The sequence below is a fragment of the Sesamum indicum genome, linkage group LG1, assembly GCF_026168435.1.
Source record: "Sesamum indicum cultivar Baizhima isolate 11 linkage group LG1, ASM2616843v1, whole genome shotgun sequence".
Classification (NCBI taxonomy): domain Eukaryota; kingdom Viridiplantae; phylum Streptophyta; class Magnoliopsida; order Lamiales; family Pedaliaceae; genus Sesamum; species Sesamum indicum.
The window spans coordinates 11,052,527-11,075,214 of record NC_142657.1 but is presented as its reverse complement, the minus strand read 5'-3'; the positions used below and the strand labels follow the sequence as shown (position 1 = coordinate 11,075,214).

Sequence of the window (22,688 nt, the reverse complement as noted above, 5' to 3'; positions counted from 1 at the left end):
GTTATTCTGTTCCTACTTCAGGACATGAATGCGATTCCAAAAATATTTTAGGGGTGGTGTGTCAAATACGAAATTCAACAAACAAGATGATCTTCATCTAATTTATGAGGGGGAAAAAGGTTATTTTCTTCTATGTGATAATCTTTAAAATTTTACGAGAATTTACGTTCATTAGTACCAACTAAAGTCACACACGATGGATTTATTAGCTCAAATCAGGTTCGATTGAATTAAATATACAATATAAATATAATATACTTGTCATGTGGCAAATTATTTTTTTTTATACTGTACACCAATCACAGAATAAATATATTGTATTTGTCATATAATTATTTAAATTCGACGACAGTCAATTTGTATTAAGTTTTCTGCCTAACAAGCTACTTGACCAGTTATTTCTCTGTCTTTAGGTCCACCCAAGATTAGCCTAACCTTATTTCATGCAGAGAATTTAGTTAAATAAAATTTAATTCTATGTATTTAAACCTTTTTTCCAGGCAACATCCGCAAATAAAAATTGAAAACATTATAATTTTGATCTTGTAATTTAAGAGGTGGTATTTTTGGTTCTGTACGAATTGATTTTTGCAATTTAGTCCTATAATTTTATAACTTTGATAATTTTAATAGTTTTTTGGCTAATTTAATCAAAAAATTATGTGTGACTTGTACATGACCCAATTAAATTATAATTTTAGTTTTATAAATCAATTGATGCAGGATAAAAAAAATATTAACTCTCCTAAGTTACAGGAATAAAAATGCCAACGACCACTATGTTACAGGACTAAAATTACAATTTAATTGGATCATATATAAATCACATGCAATTTTTCGGTCAATTTGACTGGAAAAAGATGAAAATTACAAAATTAATTTTTGCAGGACAAAAAATATTGCTACCCCACATATATTACATGAGGAAAATTACATTTTTCCCATAAAAATTTTATTTTACGTTTCTTATCTATACCTATATATCATTGAAAAACGCAAAATATAGTTTTTTTTTTTAACAAACTGTTTTTTCTTGAATTTACACTTTGATTTCCATTGTCCAACAATTAATTTTCTCTATAGAGTTATATACGTATGTTTCTTCTTTATCATTATATATTTCATTTCACCCGGACCTATATATATTATTTAATTCATTCTTTTCCAAGGGCATTCTAGGAAATTCATTTGAGGACATTATAAGTAATGTGATTTTTCCGGTGTCTGCATTGACGGATCAATTTTTTAGTCAACTAATTACAATTTTATTAGAAATTTCAATAATTTAACAATCATGCAAGTAAAGATCAATTTGAAACATGATCACCTCATTAATTAATTTTTCATTATTCTCCTATTGGAAAAATTGTATTTTTGCCCCGTTTGTTATGATTTTCTCACATTTCATACTTTATATTAATTTTTTTTTTATTCATCACGTGGCTTTTCGTCCAATAATTAACGGAGAAATCACGAGACCACTAGTCCAACATGTGTTTGAATTAACGGCCCTTTGAATTCTATATTAATTATTGGACGGGAAAGTTGCATGATGATAAAAAAATGCGAAATTTATAATTTATAAAATCTAATTTGATAAAATTATAACAAATGAGGCTAAAAGTCTAATTTATATTTACTAAAAGTTTGCTTTTAGTCTCCATCAACTTCATCAAAATCTATTCACACCCAACAGGCCAAAGGCTCAACATTATTCATTAAACCAAATACCTGCTCTAGAAAATTGTAAACTTATTAAGGAAAAATGTAATTTTAGTCCTATAACTTATATGGGGCAATTTGGTTTTGCACAAATTGATTTTTTTAATTTAGTCCTGTAATTTTAAAAATTTGATAATTTTCATCATTTTTCAGCCAATCTTTCTGGAAAATTGCATGTGATTTGCTCATGATCAATTTAAATTGCACTTTTAGTCCTGTAACTTAAGGGGGTTGGCATTTGTAGTCCTATTACTTGAAAAATTTTGCATTTATTGTCCTTCATGAATTTATTTATAAGACTAAAATTAAAAGTAAATTGCAATTTCCGGTCAAATTGGCTGGAAAAAGAACTAAAATTGTCAAAATTATAAAATTATAAATTCAATTCCGAAAATCAATTTGTATAGAATTAAAAATGACATCCATAAATTATAGGACTAAAATTACAATTTCAGAACTTATTACAAGCAAATGCCTGGATCAATTCAGCATTTGGTTGTTCAGGGACAGAACACAACCCTGTAATTGGTACTAGCAGGGCAAGTGAAAGTACTTGTCTGACCGTCCTGGGGAGAGATGTAAGCATTAGGGCACCTTTCCCTGAAAAACCTCGAATATTCTGTCGGCGGACAGGTTCCAGACCCGTCAGTACAACAATACTCATTGGTACCAAAGACAGTGCATGGGTTGTTACATCCACCGGGGGCCCGAAGCTCGTCAGGGCACTCTTCGTTGATTCGGCCCGTGCACTTGACACCACGACAGACATCAGTTGTTGGACTGAATTCGATTGGGATATTGAACCCATCTACTAAGGAGATATCGAAAAGGTCCAAGTTATTGAGCTGATTCAGGGCAAATTCGGCTAGCGTGTTGGGGGGCCGGCTAGAGGCCTGGCATTCTAGGAGCCCGTTACAATCACCCGTCTCGCACTGGCCTCGGCCACTCCCATCAAAGCTGCAATTAGTCCGACCCCAAATTCTCCCGACAGTCCCTGATGAGACGTTGATCTGCCAAGACTGGCTTGAGTTGAGCCTTCTTCCGCCACCAGGCGAAGCAGCGGCCCAGACTGTGTAGCTGCATCGGTTTGTGATGTCGAAAGTGGCAGCATGGGCGAAAGTGAAAAATGAGATTGACAGAATACAAGGTAAGAGGACTTTGATGAAGCCCATGTTGTTCCAATTAAGATCAATGATATGTAGTTGAATGATTTCGAGGACAAATAGGTTGGGGTTTATGTAGAGGAATGGCGGCCTAGATATTGCGTGTACCTAATGATCTTCCTAAGTGTTAAGAAAATTCAAAGATTTTGATAAGAGTTTCAAACATCTCTTGTCCTGATGTTGATAATTGAATATTTTTTGGCATCCAGAAAACACTGTCAATGTAAATTTTGGACGTGAAAAATCCACATATATTAATTAGCATGTTGATTAAAATTTTTACTTTCTTTTCCCATATGCAAGTTTTAATCTAACTAGGGATGGTCATTTCAAGTGGTAAACGGAATATCTCATGACAAGTTGGGTTGGAGTCTCAATAAATGTCTCGATACTTGTCTCACTTAATTTATGTGAATTTATAAATTTATTGAAATTCATTTTGATGGGTATCTACTGCAACCTGCTGAGAAATGGCAAAAATACCCTTCATTAAGGGTATTAGGGTCCTTTCGCCATAGGATCCGCGCCTTTTGTAACGGGCGGGTCGCGGAGGACCCGACCCGGTTCGAACAGCCACCTTGAAGACCCGGACAATCAAAATCGTCCGATCAGGACGTGAGCCAGTAGGATAAGGCCACGTGGCCCAATCAACAGTGTCCAGCTGCGTTCTATAAATAGACCTCGAAACGCCGTTATTAAGGTAACTGTGACGCATTAATTGAGATCGAACTTTTTGATCGCACACTTTTCTCTCGATCAACCTAACTTGAGCGTCGGAGGATCATTGTCAGGGACGTGCCCGACGAGCTCATTGTTCTTGTTTTATTCTCAAGGGACCCAAAAATCTGATCTTGGAGAGTCTGTTATCTATGTGGAGATCGTTTCCCGAGATTGCGGAATTCGACCCGGATCACATTTCATTATTATTAATTATATTAATATATTGATTATTTATCAATTTATTAAGATATTTTGGTAAGAAAAGTATAACTTAATAAGCTAGTTTGGAGGAGGGTGGAGGTGTAATTAACCGTAAGGGAAAATTATTTTTTTTGTTCTTTAATTTTACCTTCTATTAGTTTTAATTCTATAAGTATGCTTTTTATTTATTTAGTTTCATAAGTTACAAAAATAATAAAAAATAGTCCTCTGATCACCGGAATTTTGATTTTTGGTTGGAAATATGACATGTCATCTGAATTAGACAATTTTGGGGGGGATTTTAGTCCTATGTGGCTTTGGATATGAATTGGAAGGCATGTTGGACGTGTGTTAAAAAGGATATAAATTAACAAATTTTAAAATATTATATATATATATAATTATAATATGTAAAAATTATATTATTATTATTATTTTTAAAAAATTAACTTCTTCCCCCATCTTCCACCCATCACCCCGCCCCCGGCATCGCCCCCGCCCGCACCCCCTCCTTCCCCTCCATCCTTCCTCCCAATCCCTGGGATTTACGTAGAGGATGACGACTTCCATTGCCCTATGTTGTGGTGGCGGCGACGATCTCCTAGATCTGAAATAGATTTGCGTCGCCTAGAGGTGAGGAGGGCGTGATCGCCTCTTCGCAGCGGTGGTGGCGGCGACAATCTAATCCACGTCACTGCAAATTAAAAAAAAAAAATATTAATTTAATTAATTAAAAGTAATTAAAAAATTAAGAAAAAGTTATGTTTTTAAAAGAAAATTAAAAAAATTAAAAAGTTAATTTATTTATTTTTTAATTTATAAATATAGTTAATATTGTTTATAGTAAATAATATAGTTATTAAAATAGTTAATTTTTATATTATAATTTTAATTTAAATTATAAAAATTTTAAATTTATATAATTTTTTTTGGAATTTTTGTATTTAAATAATATCCAGTCAGTATTGATGGCCATATGTCATTACACGTGGTTGTACACATGTCTAAATTGTTGAAAATTCAACAAATCATCTGCCAGGTAGTAATTTTTGGTTGATTTTCAAAATCTCGCTAGAAATTAATGTAGAAAACCCTAATTCGTACTATTTATTATCATTTTTTTTTAATTTACAAAATTAAATAAGCAAAATTATACTTATAGGACTAAAATTAATAGAGTGTAAAGTTAAAGGATGAAAAAATAATTTTCCCTTAAACCTTAATTTAACAGACAAGATTGTCTTCATGTCGCTTTCATTCTTCTTCTAACATTTTTGTAAGAATTTTTATGTTCATCAATGTACTGAAAACCAACCACCTCAAGTCGAGCATCGTAAACTTATTAGCCAAACAAGCCACTTGACCACTTTTTTCTACTTGTCTTTAGGTCCACCCGGAAATTGGCCTAACCTTATTTCAAGTAGAGAAGTTAGTCAATTAACATTTTGTAGAACAAGCCATGAGTATGGTACGATATGTCTATTCCGAGAGCATTTGGATTTATGGAAGTCGAAAACATATTAATGTAAGTATGTGCATTGTTGATAAAACATTAAATATTCATAATTTTTTAATCGGAGAAGTTACAGAGTAACCTATCTTTTGATTGTCTTGTCTAGAAACGACTATCCCCTCTCCGTTTTTATAATTAGGGGTCATTATCCGTCATAAAATTTCATCGTTTCGACAACCATTATCGTGTTAAATTTTTCTTTTTTATAGTAGTTGTTTGAGCCTCATGTTTTACTGCTCATATTTTACAGCATTCTTTGGCCTTAATTCATATAGTCCAAAATTTCTGCACATTTGAGATCTGTTTACCTTAGGTTAAAATTCTTATTTTAAATACATTCAATCTCTTTTCAAGGAATTAATTCATCATGTTCTTAGGAGGTAGCAGACGAGTTTTCAATCATCTCTCAATTTTATTGCCTCCCGTACCTCAAAAATTTGCTAAAAAGAAAAGAGTGAAAAGTTGTGAAAAAATCAAGTTTAGAAATCAACAGTCACGCAATGAATATCAATTTGAACATGAGCGTTCCATTAATATTTCATTATTCAACTCCAAATAGGTCTGCACGTGCGCGACAGACCAGACACTCAACTTATTTATTACAGGCAAATAAGAAAGCAGTAAACTTATTACAGGTCAAAACGCCCGCAGGATCCATGTAGTATTAGACACTGATTCATGGGCAGAACACGACCCTGTAATTGGTACCAGCAGGGCAAGTGAAAAGACTTGTTGGATCATCCTGAGGATAGCTATAGGCGTCAGGGCACCTCTCCTTGAAAAACCTCGAATAATTTGTTGGCCCGCAGCTTCCAGGCCCGTCAGTACAACAGTACTCATTAGTTCCGAAAACAGTGCATGGATTGTTACATCCTCCTGGGGCTCGAAGCTCATTGGGACACTGCTCGTTGATCGGGGCTGTGCACCTCAGGTTGCGGCACACGTCAGTTGTCGGGCTGAATTCCATTGGAATATTGAACCCATCGACAAGGGAGATGTCGACAAAGTCTAAGTTGTTGGGCTGGTTCAGGGCGAATTCGGCTAGGGTGTTAGGGGCCCGACCGTAGCCCTGGCATTCCAAGACCCCGTTACAGTCACCCGTCTCACATTGGCCTCGACCATTGCCATCGAAATTGCAATTAGTCCTGCCCCAAATCCGGGCCTGGACAGTGCCTGGTGCGACATTGATCTGCCAAGACTGGCCCTGGTCGAGCCTTCTGCCTCCACCAGGCGAAGCAGCAGCCCAGACAGGGTAGCTACATCGGTTCGTGATGTCGAAAGTGGCAGCATGGGTGAAAGTGAAGAATGCGATTGTCAGAATACAAGCAACAAAAGTGAGGTTTTTGGCGAAGGCCATGTTGTTCGATCGAGAAAGCAAGTACAATACTTGATTGCTGCTAGCTCAGTAGTTGTGTGCTTCCAAGAACAAATGAATGGGGGTTTATATAGAAGAATGGCGGCCTAGATATTGCGTGTTCTCGATGACCTTCCTAAGTTTTAGTTAGACATTTCAAAGGTTTTGACAAGGGTTTCTTGTCCTGATGTTGATCCTGGAATTTCTGGTCTTCCAGAAAGGACTGCCAACATAAATTTTCTACGTGAAAAATATCAGCAAACATTAGTACCATGTTGTTGGAAATGTCAGCAACTTGCTTGCTTTTATTTTCCTTTCACCTATACTAGGTTTAATCTCCAACTAGGAATTTGCATGATGGTCTGAAAATTCATGCCCGAATTTGGTTCGGTCAAACTAAATAAATTACAAAGCAAGTATGATGATACACTCGTTATATGAATGGTCATTTTTTTTTAAATTTACACTAATCACACGACAAATTTATTACACTTGACATACAATTGGTTCAAGTTTAATGATATTAGGTGCGCACTAAGATTTTCGCATGATGGTCCTGAATCAAGAATGTCCCTAAAGTCCTCTCTGTAGTAACTAAGTTAAACCGAGTGCATAGATTGATAGTTCGTTGAAACAGTCAATTAGTCACATTGGATTATCAATTAATGCCCTATGGAAGAAAAAAAAACATTATCGATTAATGCACTCTAAAACGTATGACTTTTCATTTTAATTAGTTACTATAAATAAAAATAAAAGAATATGACAAATACTAATTAGTTAATCATGGATGCTCAATGGAAATTAAACATTGGTTTTTGTGAGCAAATTCAAAATATCTGCTACAATTAAAAACTATAATAAGTATTTTTGGCATCAGATAAAAAAATAACAAATGACAATTAATCGTGGTCAAAACTTGAGTTTTTTCTATGATTTTATTTAATTGTGGTAGATAATTTTAATTTATCATGATATAATTTTAAGTCATATTGATTAATATATAGAGAATAATCCATTTTTCTTTGAGGATTATTTTCTTTTCCGTTCTTGTTTGCTTTACTAAATAAATTTATAGAGAATAGAGGTTAAAGGCATTTAAATAGTTAATTGTTGATTTTCTAAAAATAATCCAACACTCCTTAAATTACGGAATTAAAATTAAAATTTAATTGAACCATGTGCAAGTCAAATGCAATTTTTCGGCTAAAAATTGACTGGAAAAGAAGTAAAATTGCCATAATTATAAAGGTACAAAATTAAATTGCACCAATCAATTCATATAGGACCAAAAATGCCACATTCTTTAAATTACAGGACTGAAATTATAATTTTTTCTTCAATAATTGCAGGTTTATGACGGCGTGTACATGGTTATTACCCCGAATATTGTAATAATTATTCTTTACAAGAAATATATATTATGTAATTTCAGAATTATAAACTTGTTACACTTGTTATCTGATTGGCCGATCTACTCATTAATTTTAAGATTACTCTAAAATATTTCATATCACATGATTTAAATGAAATGGACCACATTAAAAAATCAATGGTTTATTAAATTGGCTTGCTGGATGAATATATATAATTGTTTACTTTCAAGCAAGAGATCTATTTGTTATAATACAAAATCACAAATTTTTAATATTTTTAATTAAAATTTATTATGTTTAAAATTGAAAAATGAAATTCATTTTACTAAATTATATATGCTTCATTCGTTTGGAGAAATTAAAACCATTGTGGAAGAAGTAATTAACTGGCTGGTCAACTTCATCTCGACGTACACAATAGGTAATTACATGTTTAGACTTTGACAGGACATTTGAGGAATGTTCGATTTCTTAATTATCCTATGAAAATTTGCAAGAAATATCACAAATATAATTTTTCAAGAATTGTATTTATGTCCCGTTGAATTAGACTTATCGATTGTTATTTAATTTTTTTTGTTTAAATTAGGCAATTAATTATAATTAATATTATTGCATCGAATATATATTTTTTAAATTATGTACGCATCATATGCTAATATAAATAACAATTTTTGTACTATTTGTTGTTACCTGATTTTAGCGGGAGACCAACAAGTAAAACATCATCAGAATCACACAGAAAAGACCTCGGTGATGATTGTTTTGGTCGATGTATGAGTCTGACAAGATGTAAGAATAAAGTATTTAAGATCGTAAAAAATGTTAAGATAATAAGAGTTATACCTCGAGCATGAAAGGTGGCTATTTATTAATTTATCCAAATTGTACGATTTCAAGCGAACTACAAATACGAAAATAATCGAATAATTACACTAACCCCTTAATATTACAGAAGTACCAAGATCAGATCATGACGATCTGAAATGAATAAAGCCGGTTTCGAGTCGGCCACAATTTGAAAATGAGTCGGGAGCGTAGCCCACCATACGAGCTTCATCAAATTACCTCAACCTCACCTCAGATCACTAGAAAAAAAATTACTATTGGCTACAAACTAAAATCGTGGTAAATAATAATTTTAATCAACTATGGTTAAATAAAAATGGATGCAAAAATTTAGATTATCCATCATAAAAATTATATTTTCCATGTCAACAAGCCACAACAGACATTTTTACCGTGATTTTTAGGCATGACAAATATTTTAGCCGAACTCGCAAAAAATTACGGTCAATAACTGTTACGTAGTCGTTATCAATAATTATTTATTACGACTATTTATTTTTAATCATGATAATTAATTATGATAAAATATTGAATTTGTTGCGGTGGATGATTTAATTGGATTCCACGAAACAAAAATTTCCTCTTGTTAGGCCTAACAATTGTTAGCCGCCTTAATGATCACCCGAAATACTAAGGTCAAAAATTCAAATAAAATTATCTTCTTTGTCTTTTGTACACCAAGCAAAGAAATGTGGAAATTTAGGAGTCCACAAATATTAAATTGATTTAGCCGTCTTCCACAATAATATGTACTTCAGACTAAAATCTATTACCTATTACAGTAAGAATATATTTAATTTTCGTTGAAATTTTGAATTCTCAACATTTTTTAAACTATTATATTAATATAAATTAATTATAATTGTTTTTTGTGTTCATTTAATGTATATATGTACACACAGACCAGATTAATTAATTAAGGGGAGATGACGTTCGACATATGTCAATTTATATATATTAAACCATCAGTTCCTAACCTATTTTAATATTAAAAGGTACAAAATACGAAAATGGCTAACTTTGAAAAAATTGACGATATTTCACATGTAAAGTATGCTTAATACCACATTCGAAGCAAATGAGGTTTTCACCCTCCAAAGTTTCATTTTCCCAAGAACAATAAATTTTATGAATTTTTAGATGAAATAATATACATTTTATGTTTTTTGTTTGTTTTTTTAATTAATCTCACTAAGAGCTGATGGCGACAAGTATTTGATCATGGAAACTGATTCCTTGTTTGTCTTACACTATTTTGCTAGCCTGCAGTGTATGATGTATGAATACGGACACAAATATGTGATAAAAATACTGTGATACAAATACAATATGATAGGATATAGCGACAGGAAAAATTTAAAAAATTAGGACACCACATGGCACGGACATCACTATATATTATGTTTACTTATTATATATAATCACATTTTTTAATAAAATTAAAAAATACAATATAAGAAATATTAAGATAAAACATAAAATATGCATGTTTTATATTTTAATTCTTAATTAAATATTGATTCGAAAATATTATAATCAGTTTATTTTAAAAAGTATGCAATAAAAAAATTATATAATACAATAAATTTGTTAAATCATCATGACCATCTCTTGATTTTTTTAGTAATATCATCCCAAAATTTGTACTCCGAGATGAGTGAATTGATTATTTTTTTTACTAAGTACAAAAGATTTTTTTTTAAAAAGAGCCCAAAACTTTTTAAAATTATAAAAAAATCGCTAAACGTGTCCAAAATGTGTCAGACATGCTTTTGTAGTGTGTCGGCCATGTATTCAAGGCGTGTCTAAATCGTGTGCAAATCCGACATGTATCCAACACTACACTAAATAATTTTTTGAAGTATTAGTACATTATAGCCTCGGGTTAAAACTTGCAAAACTTTGGTGAATGTCATCCTCAATCGTTGGAGAAATTGTTGGATAGCTTGCACATATTAATTCCATATTCATATGAAAAGATTAATTAAGCTTTAAATACTTAATAAAGAGTTATGTAATTAAAAAGCGTAAATGAAAAATGGAGGGAATATATATAGTATTTAATATATAAGTTCACTTGGCACTTGACCACGTGGAACGTGCACATTTATCCTGCGAAATAAATGATAATTTATTTTATTTTATTTTAAAAAATTATGCTTTATACTTATTTCATTCCTTTTTATAAAAAATTGTAAATCATAAAAAGCATTTTGTTGAAATAAGATTACTTTTCTCAAAATATAAAAACTTTAAAAGCTGCAACTTTAAAATTTGTTTTCCAAAAGCATCTAATCGAAAAAGGAATTTTTTGTGAAGTGTTGCAACTTTTAGATTAAGAGATCTAAATTGAATGGATGCATATTTTCTGAAAAGACATTTAAATATTTATATATAGATGAAATTAAGTTGCAGAATATATACTTTATATTCGTAAGTTGTTTCACTTGATATTTTTACTTTTTGAGTTGTTTCTGAAAGTAGGCATCCAGAATTGCTGTTGGGCAAGCCATGATTGATTTTGTCGTATTCTAAAAGTGAGTTTGCTTAACACGGCAACTACCATATAGTGGGGGCAAATTCACTTCAAGGAGAGCGAACTCATTGCTTCAAAATCTTTCCAGTGGGAAAATTACGATTTACGTCCAATAAGTTATCCCTTTTTTGATTTTTAAGTCCCATTGTTTTACGGCTCAACAGATTTAGTCCCATAAATCCAAAAAGATTATAATTTACGATCCATTATCAATTTCATTAAACTGTTAATGGAAGAAACACGTGTAATGCACGTTCAGTGCTTCTTTCTTTAACAGTTCAACAAAAATGGATAATGGAACGTAATTTACAATTCTTTTTGAATTTATGGGACTAAATCTGCTAAGTCATAAAATAATGGGACCAAAATTGCAAATGACTAAGTTATTGGATATATATTGTAATTTTTTTCGGCAGATGGCATTGAGAAATGGGAAATGGGGTTGTGACCTTGTACAAAAGATATTTACATGGCTCATGTCCAACTGGCCTAATTTTACATGCTAGTTGTAGCCTGTATCCTCCTTACCTACTTTCAAATCATAAAATTTATTAACGTTTCAAAAATTGGATCATCTTCAACTAACGTACATACCCGCTTATTCATACCCAAATATTTTCTCCATCCCTATTCTTCTCTCTTTAAATAAAATTTTGGTTTCAACAAAATAATTATTTTTGTGTATGTATATTTTAATATTGTTATTTTTTAAAATAGTTGCAATGGATTAGTTGGTTTAACCCATTAGAAAAAAGTTACTTATTTTAAATTAAATAGGATGTTAGCTGTTTTAGCCCATAAAAAATGGTGAAATACAATCACATCTTTTAAAAATTTGTTATTTACAAAAATCTTCTCGATGTTTGATAAATTATAAATACGCTTCTAATTTTGACGTCTATCTAACAACGAGCTCGTTCTGTTAGCCTCCATTATGTTTCTATCTGTGTATTAGAGTAGTTGTTCATATCGATTTGATTTATTGATTAAAAGAAAAAAGCATTTAAAACATAAGAGAACACAAATGGCAAATAGTAGAAAAATTACAATTTACATCCCAGAAATTACCCATTTGTGATTTTGATTCCATTATTTTATGACTCAACAGATTTAGTCCCATAAGTCTAGAAGCGTTGCAATTTACGTCCCATATTAAAGCATTTAGTACCCTTGTGACGTTTATTGTCTACTCGTGGAAAAACGGGTAGAACAATTGCACAATTAGAGTACGCAAGTGCAATTGGAAGTCTAATGTGTGTTATGCATTGTTTGTAAACTATATGGGTTTACAAATAATCCTAGTATAGAACATTGGAAAAGGATTAGAAGAGTTTTTGGATATCTCAAAGGAACTGTGAATTTGGGACTCTTCCATAATAGATTTCCAGCATTATTAGAGGGCTATTCCAATGCTAGTTGGATAACTAGAATTGGAAATAATTAGTCTACATTTGGGTGGATTTTTACTCTTGCTGGAGGAGTAGTTGCATGGGCAAGAAACAAACTTATTCAACACATTCTACAATGAAAGCCGAATTTGTTGCATTGGCAGCAACAATCAAGGAGGCCGAATGGCTAAGCAGTTTGTTATTAGATATTACGTTGTGGCCACAATCAATGCCAACCATCTCTTTGTTTTGTGATAGTGAGGCAGCTATGTCTAGAGCTCTTAATAAATTAAATGAAAGGAATAGACATATTAACCTAAGGCATGGTTATATAAAGGATTTGATTTTAGAAGGTGTAATTACCATAACATTGTGAGATCATAAAAGAATTTAGCGGATCCATTGACAAAAGGTCTATCAAGAGAATTGGTAAAGAACACCGATATTATAATGGTTTTAATATTGCCAGTTAGTCTAGAGAAATTTTGGTTTAAGGTTTATGCTACCGTTAATTTCGTCTAACATATGAATAAAGAGTTATCCAATTAAAAGTGTAACATGAAAAATTGAGGGAATAATTACGAAAAGGAGGGAATTTAAATATATTTATGTACATTATTTAATATATAAATTCACTTGGCACTTGGCCACGTTGAAAATTATGCTTTATAATTATTTTATTCTCTAATAAAAAGCTGCAAATAATAAAAAGCATTTTGTTGAAATAAGATGACTTTTTTGAAAATGTAAAAGCTTAAAGCTACAATTTTAAAAGTTGTTTTCCAGAAGCATCTAACCGGCAACAACATATAGTGGGAGCAAATTCACTTTAAGGACAATGAAATCACGCTTCAAAATCTCTCCAGTATTCATATATTCCCAACAGGAACTTGGCTAAACTCGGGGGTGTTGTGTTGCTGTTGAACATTCAAGAGTTGCTGCAACCCCTCGTGGTGAAAATGATGATTCCTCTGCATCTGGTAGATTCAATTTGATGGCTTCTCTCGCATTAGATTTTACTCTGACGCCTTGCATTTCATTATGGTATCAAAGCCTTATTAGTGAGGGTCTCTGCATACTCATACATTGATAACTCTGCAATTATAATGATTTTATAGCCATTTAATCTTCCTTTTTTAAGCCAAAATATTCCTAATTATGTGATTTTATTGCATATTCAGCAAAAAGGAAGATTACAAGGACGTTTCTGCAGAATTGACAAAGCGTGCCCACGCTTAATGGAGTAGTCAACTCGGGATAAGGATAAGCACGAACGATTCTCCTAAGAGATAAAGGAATCAAGTGTTTAGATTTAGAAAGGATTCTTTTAAGCTTATCTTTTGTAATCTTTTTACCTTTTTAGAGTTTATCATATATCTATCCCCCCACTACGTCTAGATTCGTAGGGAACTTTTATTATAAATAGGGGGGATCTCTTCATTAGAAGACATTCAGTTTTTATCTTAGAACTCTATAGAATTCTCTGTTCATCTCTTCTCTTTTATTTTATTTCACTACCGGAATTAATGGAATTCCACTTTATAGTGTGTTCTTCCATTAACATGTCCGGCTAAATTCCCTATTTTCTAGTTAAGGTATGGTGATTGCTTGATTCCCGTTATGTTGTGAGATCTAATCTGCGTTCTACACTTGTCAAACAAATATTCATGTTATTCTCTGTGCTTTAATTACAAACGTCTGATTTATGAATTATTCGGCCGGTTGTTCATTATCAAGAAGGTTTGCTTAGCTAATTGAACTTTATAAATCCGTGTAATTGTTTATTTAGTTCAATACTTAGTGGCAACGTAGCATGATTAGTTATGTCACAGTATTTAATTATGTTATGGGGAATGCATGATCTAGTTTAAACGAATTGTCCTCGTAGGAGTTTGTTGATTAGAATCAGGCCTTTCTAATTCTTAATGCTGTTAATAGATTAAATCTTGTGGACGTTCCCAGGGTTGTCTGTTAATTAGAGATCTAGCCAACGGTCGTACCTTGGCTAACGAAAAGGTAAGGAAAGGTGAGGTTGTTAGGTCGTACCAACGACCATAACTGGTTTATTTGTCCATACATGTGTTAATCTTGCATCAATGATCAACTCACAAGAATCAAGCATAATCCTAGCCTTAACCGGGAAATCTCTCTCTCATATCTCTATCAGGTATTTTTAATTATTTAGTTTTTGATCCCTTCTATTTATCACAACCTTCCCCCCATTATTTTCTATTTTCTCAAAGAAATCAACTTAAAGCCAATCTCTGTGGATCGACCCTACTCCCACTTTCACAAGTGTAGTAGGAATTATTTTTGGTGACTTCGACACTCATCATACATTCACCTGTGCAACTATTTTTTTAATGTTCTATTACAATAATGGCTAAGAGTGCAATTACTAGCACTGCAGCTAACGATTTCCAGTTCAAGAAGGATGTACTGTATCTTCAACCCTTTGAACATACTAGTTTATCTTTATTGAGTGTACCACTTAATGGATCTGCCTTGCTTGGAGTAGATCTATATATATGTCACTTGGCACAAGGCTGAAGCTTGGTTTGATTTCCGAGGAATAGCAGAGCGTATATTTGATGGTGACTTCCTGGATATGGAATTCCATATCAAAAGATATTGTCGAAGCATTCATGTAAGCTTCATCTTCTCACGAACTGCGGTTGGAGCTTCAAAGGAGATAAGAGAGGAGCAATGGACCAATGATCTATCAAATACAACGAGAGATATCCACAGTTTCACAAGGAGATTTATCAGTCGCTGCATATTTCACGAAAATAAAGAAACTATGGAATGAGATTGCCCGCTTAGCTCCTCCTCCAAAATGTACTTGTGGAAAATGTGTTTGTGAAATTTGTAACCCAGTGTCAGTTCAAAACGAATCAACATAGTTGATGCAATTTCTTATGGAATTGCATGAAGTATATGAGCGTAATTAAGTACTTATGACGGATCCTTTACCTGACGTTGAAAAGACATGCTATGATCTCGAGTGTTGAAATATAGAAATCTGTGAGTATAGGTATGGCTGACTCTCATAATACAACACTGCTTATCATTCTGCTGGAAAAGAAAATATGAGAGGCTTCAATGATAAGCCTATACAGAAGAAGAAGCAATTTGTGGATAAAAGATCTCTAGTTTGTGATCACTGTCACAAATCAGGCCATTCAAACGAATCGTGCTTCAAACTATTAGGTGTACTAGACTGGTACAAGAGTTTACCTAATGAAAGGAAGAAAGGAGCTGCGGTGAAGAACTTTGCAGCTACAGTGGCAGGTGTATATAGTAATGAAAGATCGAGTGAGCAACACATTTTTGTACCTAATCAAGACGCTATCACAACTATGACGACTGAAATATTGAAGGTTGTGAAGGAACAAAATTTGCCTTCAGATCCATTGACTCCTAACTATGCGAACTATGCATATAATGATGGTGGGTTTGCAGATAAATGTTTCTAGCAAATCTGCATTGGATTCACGTTTTGGATAATTGATACAGGAGCAACTAACCACATAACCGCAGACATTATACTTTTCCAATCCTATACACAATCTAAACATCCATAATTCATTAATGTTCCCGATGGTAGTAAGAAATCTGTACGATACGCTGGAACTATACAAGTTTCAGCTGACTTGACACTCAATCATGTGCTCTATATCCCTGATTTTTCAGTCAATCTTCTATTCGTTACTCAATTGTGTTCTTCATCACCTTGAAGGTTTTTTTATTCTCAAAATTCTTGGTTTTTGCAGGATCAAATACTAGGAAGATCCTGGCCAAGGGATCTATTTTTAAAAGACTGTATATGTTGAGATAGGATACTACTAAAAGCCTTCTTTCTACTCAATTGTCACCGGCTCATGTATCTTGTTTTGCTATAGACCATTGTAATAAGACTACTTGGCATAAGAGATTAGGGCACTCTTCTGTACAAGCAATGAAACACCTCTCTATTTGCAGTTCCCATAATGACTCAACTCAACCTGTGTGTGAAATATGCCAGTCAGCCAAACAAGCCAAGGTACCTTTCCCACTTAGTAATTCCCACTCGTCTGCACCTTTTGAACTACTCCACTTGGATTTCTGGGGTCCTTATAAAGAGCACACCATATTCGGATGCAGTTACAGTTTTACTATTGAAGATGATCATAGCAGGTCCTTATGGACTTTTCTCCTTAAACATAAGTCTCAAGTGCTCTCAAGACTTTCCACATTTTGTAAAATGATACATAAACACTTTAGAGGTGTTATCAAGACCTTCAGGTCTAATAATGGCTCAGAATTCCTAAACAAAGAATGCCAGTCTTTATTCCATGAATTAAGAATTTTTCGTCAAACTTCTTCCACCTATACTCCACAATAAAATCGGAGAGTTGAAAGAAAGCATAGGCACCTTCTTAATGTAGCTAGAGCCCTTCTATTCCAAGCTTCGCTTCCAACAAAATTATAGGGAGATGCTATCCTTACAGCCACATATATGATAAATAGGATCCCGACTTAAAGGCTTAACTGGAAAACACCTTATGAACTATTGTATGGAACTTCTCCTTCTATGATCCTCATAAATCCAAATTCCACAATAGAGCATCCAAATGTTTTTTTCGTTAGATATGCTATGCATAAAAGAGGTTGTAGGCTTTATGATGTAACTACCAATGATACCTTTACCTCTAGGGACGTTGTGTTTCATGAAATAGTCTACCCTTGTGCCGACTATCCTCAACCCTCATCTAGCTGTCCCTTACCTTCAATTCGTTTATATTCTGACTCCATATGTTCCAATCCTTCCACTTTTGCTTTAGTTCTTGCAGTTTGACTCTCACCTTCTATTGAGTGTCCTCCAGAGTCTTCCATCTCCTCCTACTGTTGCTCCTTAGCCTCCGAGAAAATCAGCAAGGCACACTAAACGATCTATCGGTTAGACGACTTCGTTTGCCATCAAAATTCTTCCCCCATTATACTCTGGTACTGCTGTATATATGTCATTTAACTTCTTTATCAATATTGCGGGAACTCCTTTGTGGAGGCTGCCAAACATCCAGAATGGAGGGAAGCCATGAATCATGAGATCCAAGGTTTAGAGAAGAACTGCACTTGGAAGCTAACACTTTAACCTGTTGGCAAGAAGGCCATAGCTCCCAAATGGGTGATTAAGATCAAGCTAAGGCTTATGTGAGTGTGAAAGATACAAAGGTCGCTTGGTCACTACAATCAAGTCGAATTAGTTGATTATAGGGAAAGCGTTTCTCTAGTGGCAAAGACTGTCACAGTACAAATTTTTCTGGTGATTGCAACAAGTTATACTTGGCCTATTCAACAGCTTGATATAAATAATGTGATTTAGCACGGGCACTTAGATGAGGACCCATACATGGTTCCACCAGAAGGCTATGGTGTGGAACTAGGCCTCGTTTATATTTAAATGGATGATCAAAAGCCAATTGGATTGGTTATTTTCTATTGTCAATCTTTATCGAGTAATATTGAATTGATGAATACGGTAAGAATTCATCAAATTGGAAATGTGTTTCGTTGTGCTTACCACTGATGTTTAATGGGGTTTTAGTGCCACAAAAAAATGCCCACATTTCGAAGGTCAAACCAATGGAGTTGGGTCGCACATAGATTCGGCAGCTATAAAACCAACTCATGAGAGTTGGTTTAAAATTTTCCAAGTTGAGGACATCGAGAAAGGGCATCAAGTGTCCTATAGAGACTTCTATTAAGTACCGCAACCCTGTTTCATAAGCAAGAGACGTAGGTCATCTATGCAATTTTAGTATGTTAGTTGGCAAGGTAGTCGATTGACTGAATTGACTAGCAGGAAGCGTCAGATGGAAACCTTGAGGCTTTGGTCAGTATGATGGGCATTTTCGGTTCTAATAGCATGAGATTAGTCCCCAAACTTGAGGAATGATGTCAATCGCGTGTGATAGGAGTGCATTTTATTATGATTTCAAATGATATTTTGCTATTTTTAGTGGTTAAAATGCTCCTAATCAAGTGTTGTATTGTAACATTAGCTTATAAGAGATTGATTGAATGAAAAAGGAAGAAAGAAGCCACAATCAGTATCTTGATAGGTCATAATGATTGGTTAGACGTGCCCACGCCTAAACCTGCAGGAAGTAAATAAGAAAAGGAAAGTCCAAGATGTAATTTCTGGGAAGATTTGTAGTTGATTGGGATACCTTTAGCTGATTAGAAACTATCTTTGCTGGAAGAATCTCTTTAGGACAATAGTTTTATTTCTTTAGGATTTTTAGTTTTATTAGGAATCAACATTTCTTAATTCTAATAGAATTAGGTAACTAACAGTATATATATGTGATATAATTTATCATAAGGACAACTTTTCATCTTTGGATCTTGAATACTTAGATCTCTGTTCTCTAGACATTCTTTGCGTTTTTATGATATTTTTCTCTTTTCTTCTTATGCGTTCTTTTATGAGCATGTATAGCTAATTTCTCTAATTTCGGTTAAAGATTCGATGAATGCTTAATTTCAATGAGTTGTGAGATCTATTTATTATTTATACTTTCATTCATATTAGTATTTATGTTATTCTCTGTGTTTTTATTACAAATAATCTGATTTATAAATGATAGGACCCATTATTCAATGTCAAGAATATTTGCCTGGCCAATTGAACTTACAAATCGTAATTTTTTGTTTAGTTCAATAACTAGTGTTAACGCAACATAATTAAATATGTCATAGTTTTTTATTGTGTTGTGGGGAATGCACAATCTAACTTAAATAAATTATTGTAGGAACTTATTTGTTAAAATTGGGCCTTTGTACTTTTTAATATTGTTGGTAAAATTAAATTTGAGAACGTTCCCAAGGTTGTTTACTGATTAGGGATTTAATCAACGGATGCTCTCTGACTATCGACAAGGTAAGAAAATGTGAGTTTGTTAGGTCGTACCCATGACTATAATCAATTTATATTCATGGATAATTGTCACCTTTGCATCTATGATCAATCTTGGAATTGAGTATGATCATGTCTTTAACTAGAATGTTTTTCCTCATATTTATTCTATTTTTAAGTGTTTTCTTCTATTTGAAGCAAGCTCCCCCCTTTTTAATTTACTTCAACTCTTAAAGGAATTAATTTGAAACCAATATCTACGGATTCAAACTACTCATCACTAATGCAAGTTTTTAGTAGGATAATATTTTTTGTGGATTTAAAACTCCTCAAATTTTGACACTATTGCCAGGGGATTGGTGTCTTTAAATTAATTTTCTTTTGTTAGTTGATTTTTATAGCCATGCTTTTTTTGTACAGGTGACTTTGAATTTGATCTCGAGATCGAGAAGAGCACACGTAGACTTCAAAAAAAAACCAAGCAACACAAGGGAGAGGTCTTTACCTCTTCTGAACCAGAAACAGATTTCTAGTTAGACTTGCCTACATCTAGCGACTCTGAAGAAGAAGTCACGGCCCAAAATCCCGAATGGACAATTAAAGAGATGACTTCTCTTGACTTAAATCAACAACCTCTCTACATTGAATATCCTACTTTAGATGTTGATTTGAACTCAGATTTGATCTTATTCGCTTAGTTCCTACTTGTCGTGGCCTTGCAAGTGAAGACCCACACAAACATCTCAAGAAATTTCATTTGGTATGTTCCCGTACAAGGCCTCAAGAGGTCACCGAAGAGCAAGTCAAATTATAAGCCTTTCCATTCTCCTTGGACGATAAAGCAAAGGATTGACTCGATTCCTTACCTCCAGGGTCCAATGTTAGATAGAACGAGCTTAAGAAGCAATTCCGTGAAACTACTTCCCTGCTTCATGAACTATAAACATCCAAAAGGAAAGCAGTGAAATACATCAATTTTTCGATGAAATCTCCACGAGTATTGGGGGGATTCAAGTAGTTAGTGGAGAGTTGCACCCATCATCAAATCCTGGACCACCTCTTGATTCAATACTTCTATGAATGATTGTTTGAGACAAATAGAATCTTGATAGATGCAGCTAGTGGAGGTTCTTTTTATAACAAAAATCCTACCAAAGCACGCAAGCTAATTATAACCATGACATTCAACACCCAACAATTTGGTAGTAGGAGTGACAACCCACCAAGAAGGGTTAATAAGGTAAATACTTCCATTAATGAACGTCTAGATGAACTTACCTCTCTTGTTAAAAGGTTCATAGTAGGAAGCACTCAAAAAGTCAAAGCTTGTGGGTTATGCACATCTTCTGGCCACGCCACCGATGCTTGTCCTACGCTCCAAGAAGAAGCCACCATGTATGCTAATGCTATGGGAGGATTTTTGGGACCATCACAAAGGAGATACAATCCCTATTCCAACACCTACAATTTGGGATGGAGGGTATCCCCAACCTTAGCTACAATTCCCAACCTCAAACTCGGCCACCTCATCAACCCAACTTCGATTCAGATATGTCTCTTGAGGATATCGTGAAAACACTCGCCTTAAGTATCTAACAACTCCAACAAGAGACTCACAAAATTTCAACAAGAAACTCATACTAGCACCCAAATTTTGGAGTCCTAAATGAGTCAATTGGCGTCATACGTAAGTCGGTTGGAGTCCCAAGGTAAGTTACCCTCCTAAACCATTCTTAATACCAAACAAAACGTTAGTGCTATTATCGTGTGTAGCGAAAAAGAGCTATAAGCCAAAAATTAAACTAGGCGTGGGCACGCAGAATAGGGCAAAACAAAGCATGAACTTGAGATGCCCCAAAAGCAAGCTAAGAAGCTCGATCTAACCAATGAGGAACACCCTAAGGTGTTTATATCCAAAACTTCCTTCCTGGAGATATTTGCTAAGTCTAAAAAGGAGGAAGGGGAGAAGGAGACCCTTGAGAACTTTATGGAAAGTTGAGGTAAATATTCCCTTACTCGATGCAATTAAACAAATACCTTGCTATGCAAAGTTTCTCAAAGAGTTGTGCACCAACAAATACAAATTGAAAGGTAATGAAAGGGTAAGTATGGGAGAAAATGCATCTGCCGTTCTTCAAAGAAAACTACCTCATAAATACAAAGATTTGGGTCATTTTCTATCCCATGCAAAATCGAAAAGATTAAAATAGAAAAAGGCATGTGTGATTTGGGGGCTTTAATCAATGTTATGCCTCTTACATCTATAAATCTTTGAATATTAGCCCATTGAAAGAAACGGGGATTTTGATTCAACTTGCCGATTGCTCTGTAGTTTATCCCAAAAGAGTTCTTGAAGATGTACTTGTGTAAGTCAATAAATTGGTTTTCTCTGCTGATTGTTATGTGCTTGATATGACGGGGTATAATTCTCCTAATTCCACATCCATCTTGCTAGAAAGACCATTCCTTAAAACTTTTAAAACAAAAATTGATGTTGATCCCGGAATTCTCATGGAATTTGATAAAGAGGTTGAGTTTTAGCATTGGTGGTGCTACACAAAATTCTAATAATGTGCATTATGTTTTTCTCATGAATTTTATTTGTCATTTGGTGCGAAAAACCACTACATTCGATGGTGAGGATGCACTTAAGATGACAATCAATAAAAACCTCGCTTCGAGTCCAAGAACTTATAAGAACAAGGTTTTTCATGAAAAAATAGGTTCAAGAAAGAATTCATTCGTAAACCTCCAAGTTTTCCTAAATCCATACTATCACGGATGCATTACATAGAAGAAATGGATTCGGGATATCCAACTTATTTGAGTTGAGGCACAATAACGTCAAGCCCACTAAGAAGGTGGTATTAAGGAGTAGAAAGCGGGCAATGAAGAATTTGAGGTGAGGTTATTTCCATGTGAATCTTAAAAGCGGGCAATGAAGAATTTTTCTTGTGGACCTCAA

General features: G+C 33.8%; 2 protein-coding genes across 2 annotated transcripts; both read right to left on the bottom strand.

Moving 5' to 3' along the window:
* Positions 1-2,107: 2,107 nt before the first annotated feature.
* On the bottom strand, positions 2,108-2,931 carry LOC105157583 (thaumatin-like protein). The gene has a single exon (XM_011073997.3). The coding sequence runs from the start codon at positions 2,892-2,894 to the stop codon at positions 2,223-2,225; it is 672 nt and encodes a 223-aa protein (XP_011072299.1). The 5' UTR covers positions 2,895-2,931; the 3' UTR covers positions 2,108-2,222.
* A 2,889-nt stretch (positions 2,932-5,820) lies between these two features.
* LOC105157575 (thaumatin-like protein) lies at positions 5,821-6,744 on the bottom strand. The gene has a single exon (XM_011073988.3). It carries the CDS (start codon positions 6,674-6,676, stop codon positions 5,996-5,998), a length of 681 nt encoding a protein of 226 aa, XP_011072290.1. The 5' UTR covers positions 6,677-6,744; the 3' UTR covers positions 5,821-5,995.
* Positions 6,745-22,688: the final 15,944 nt, after the last annotated feature.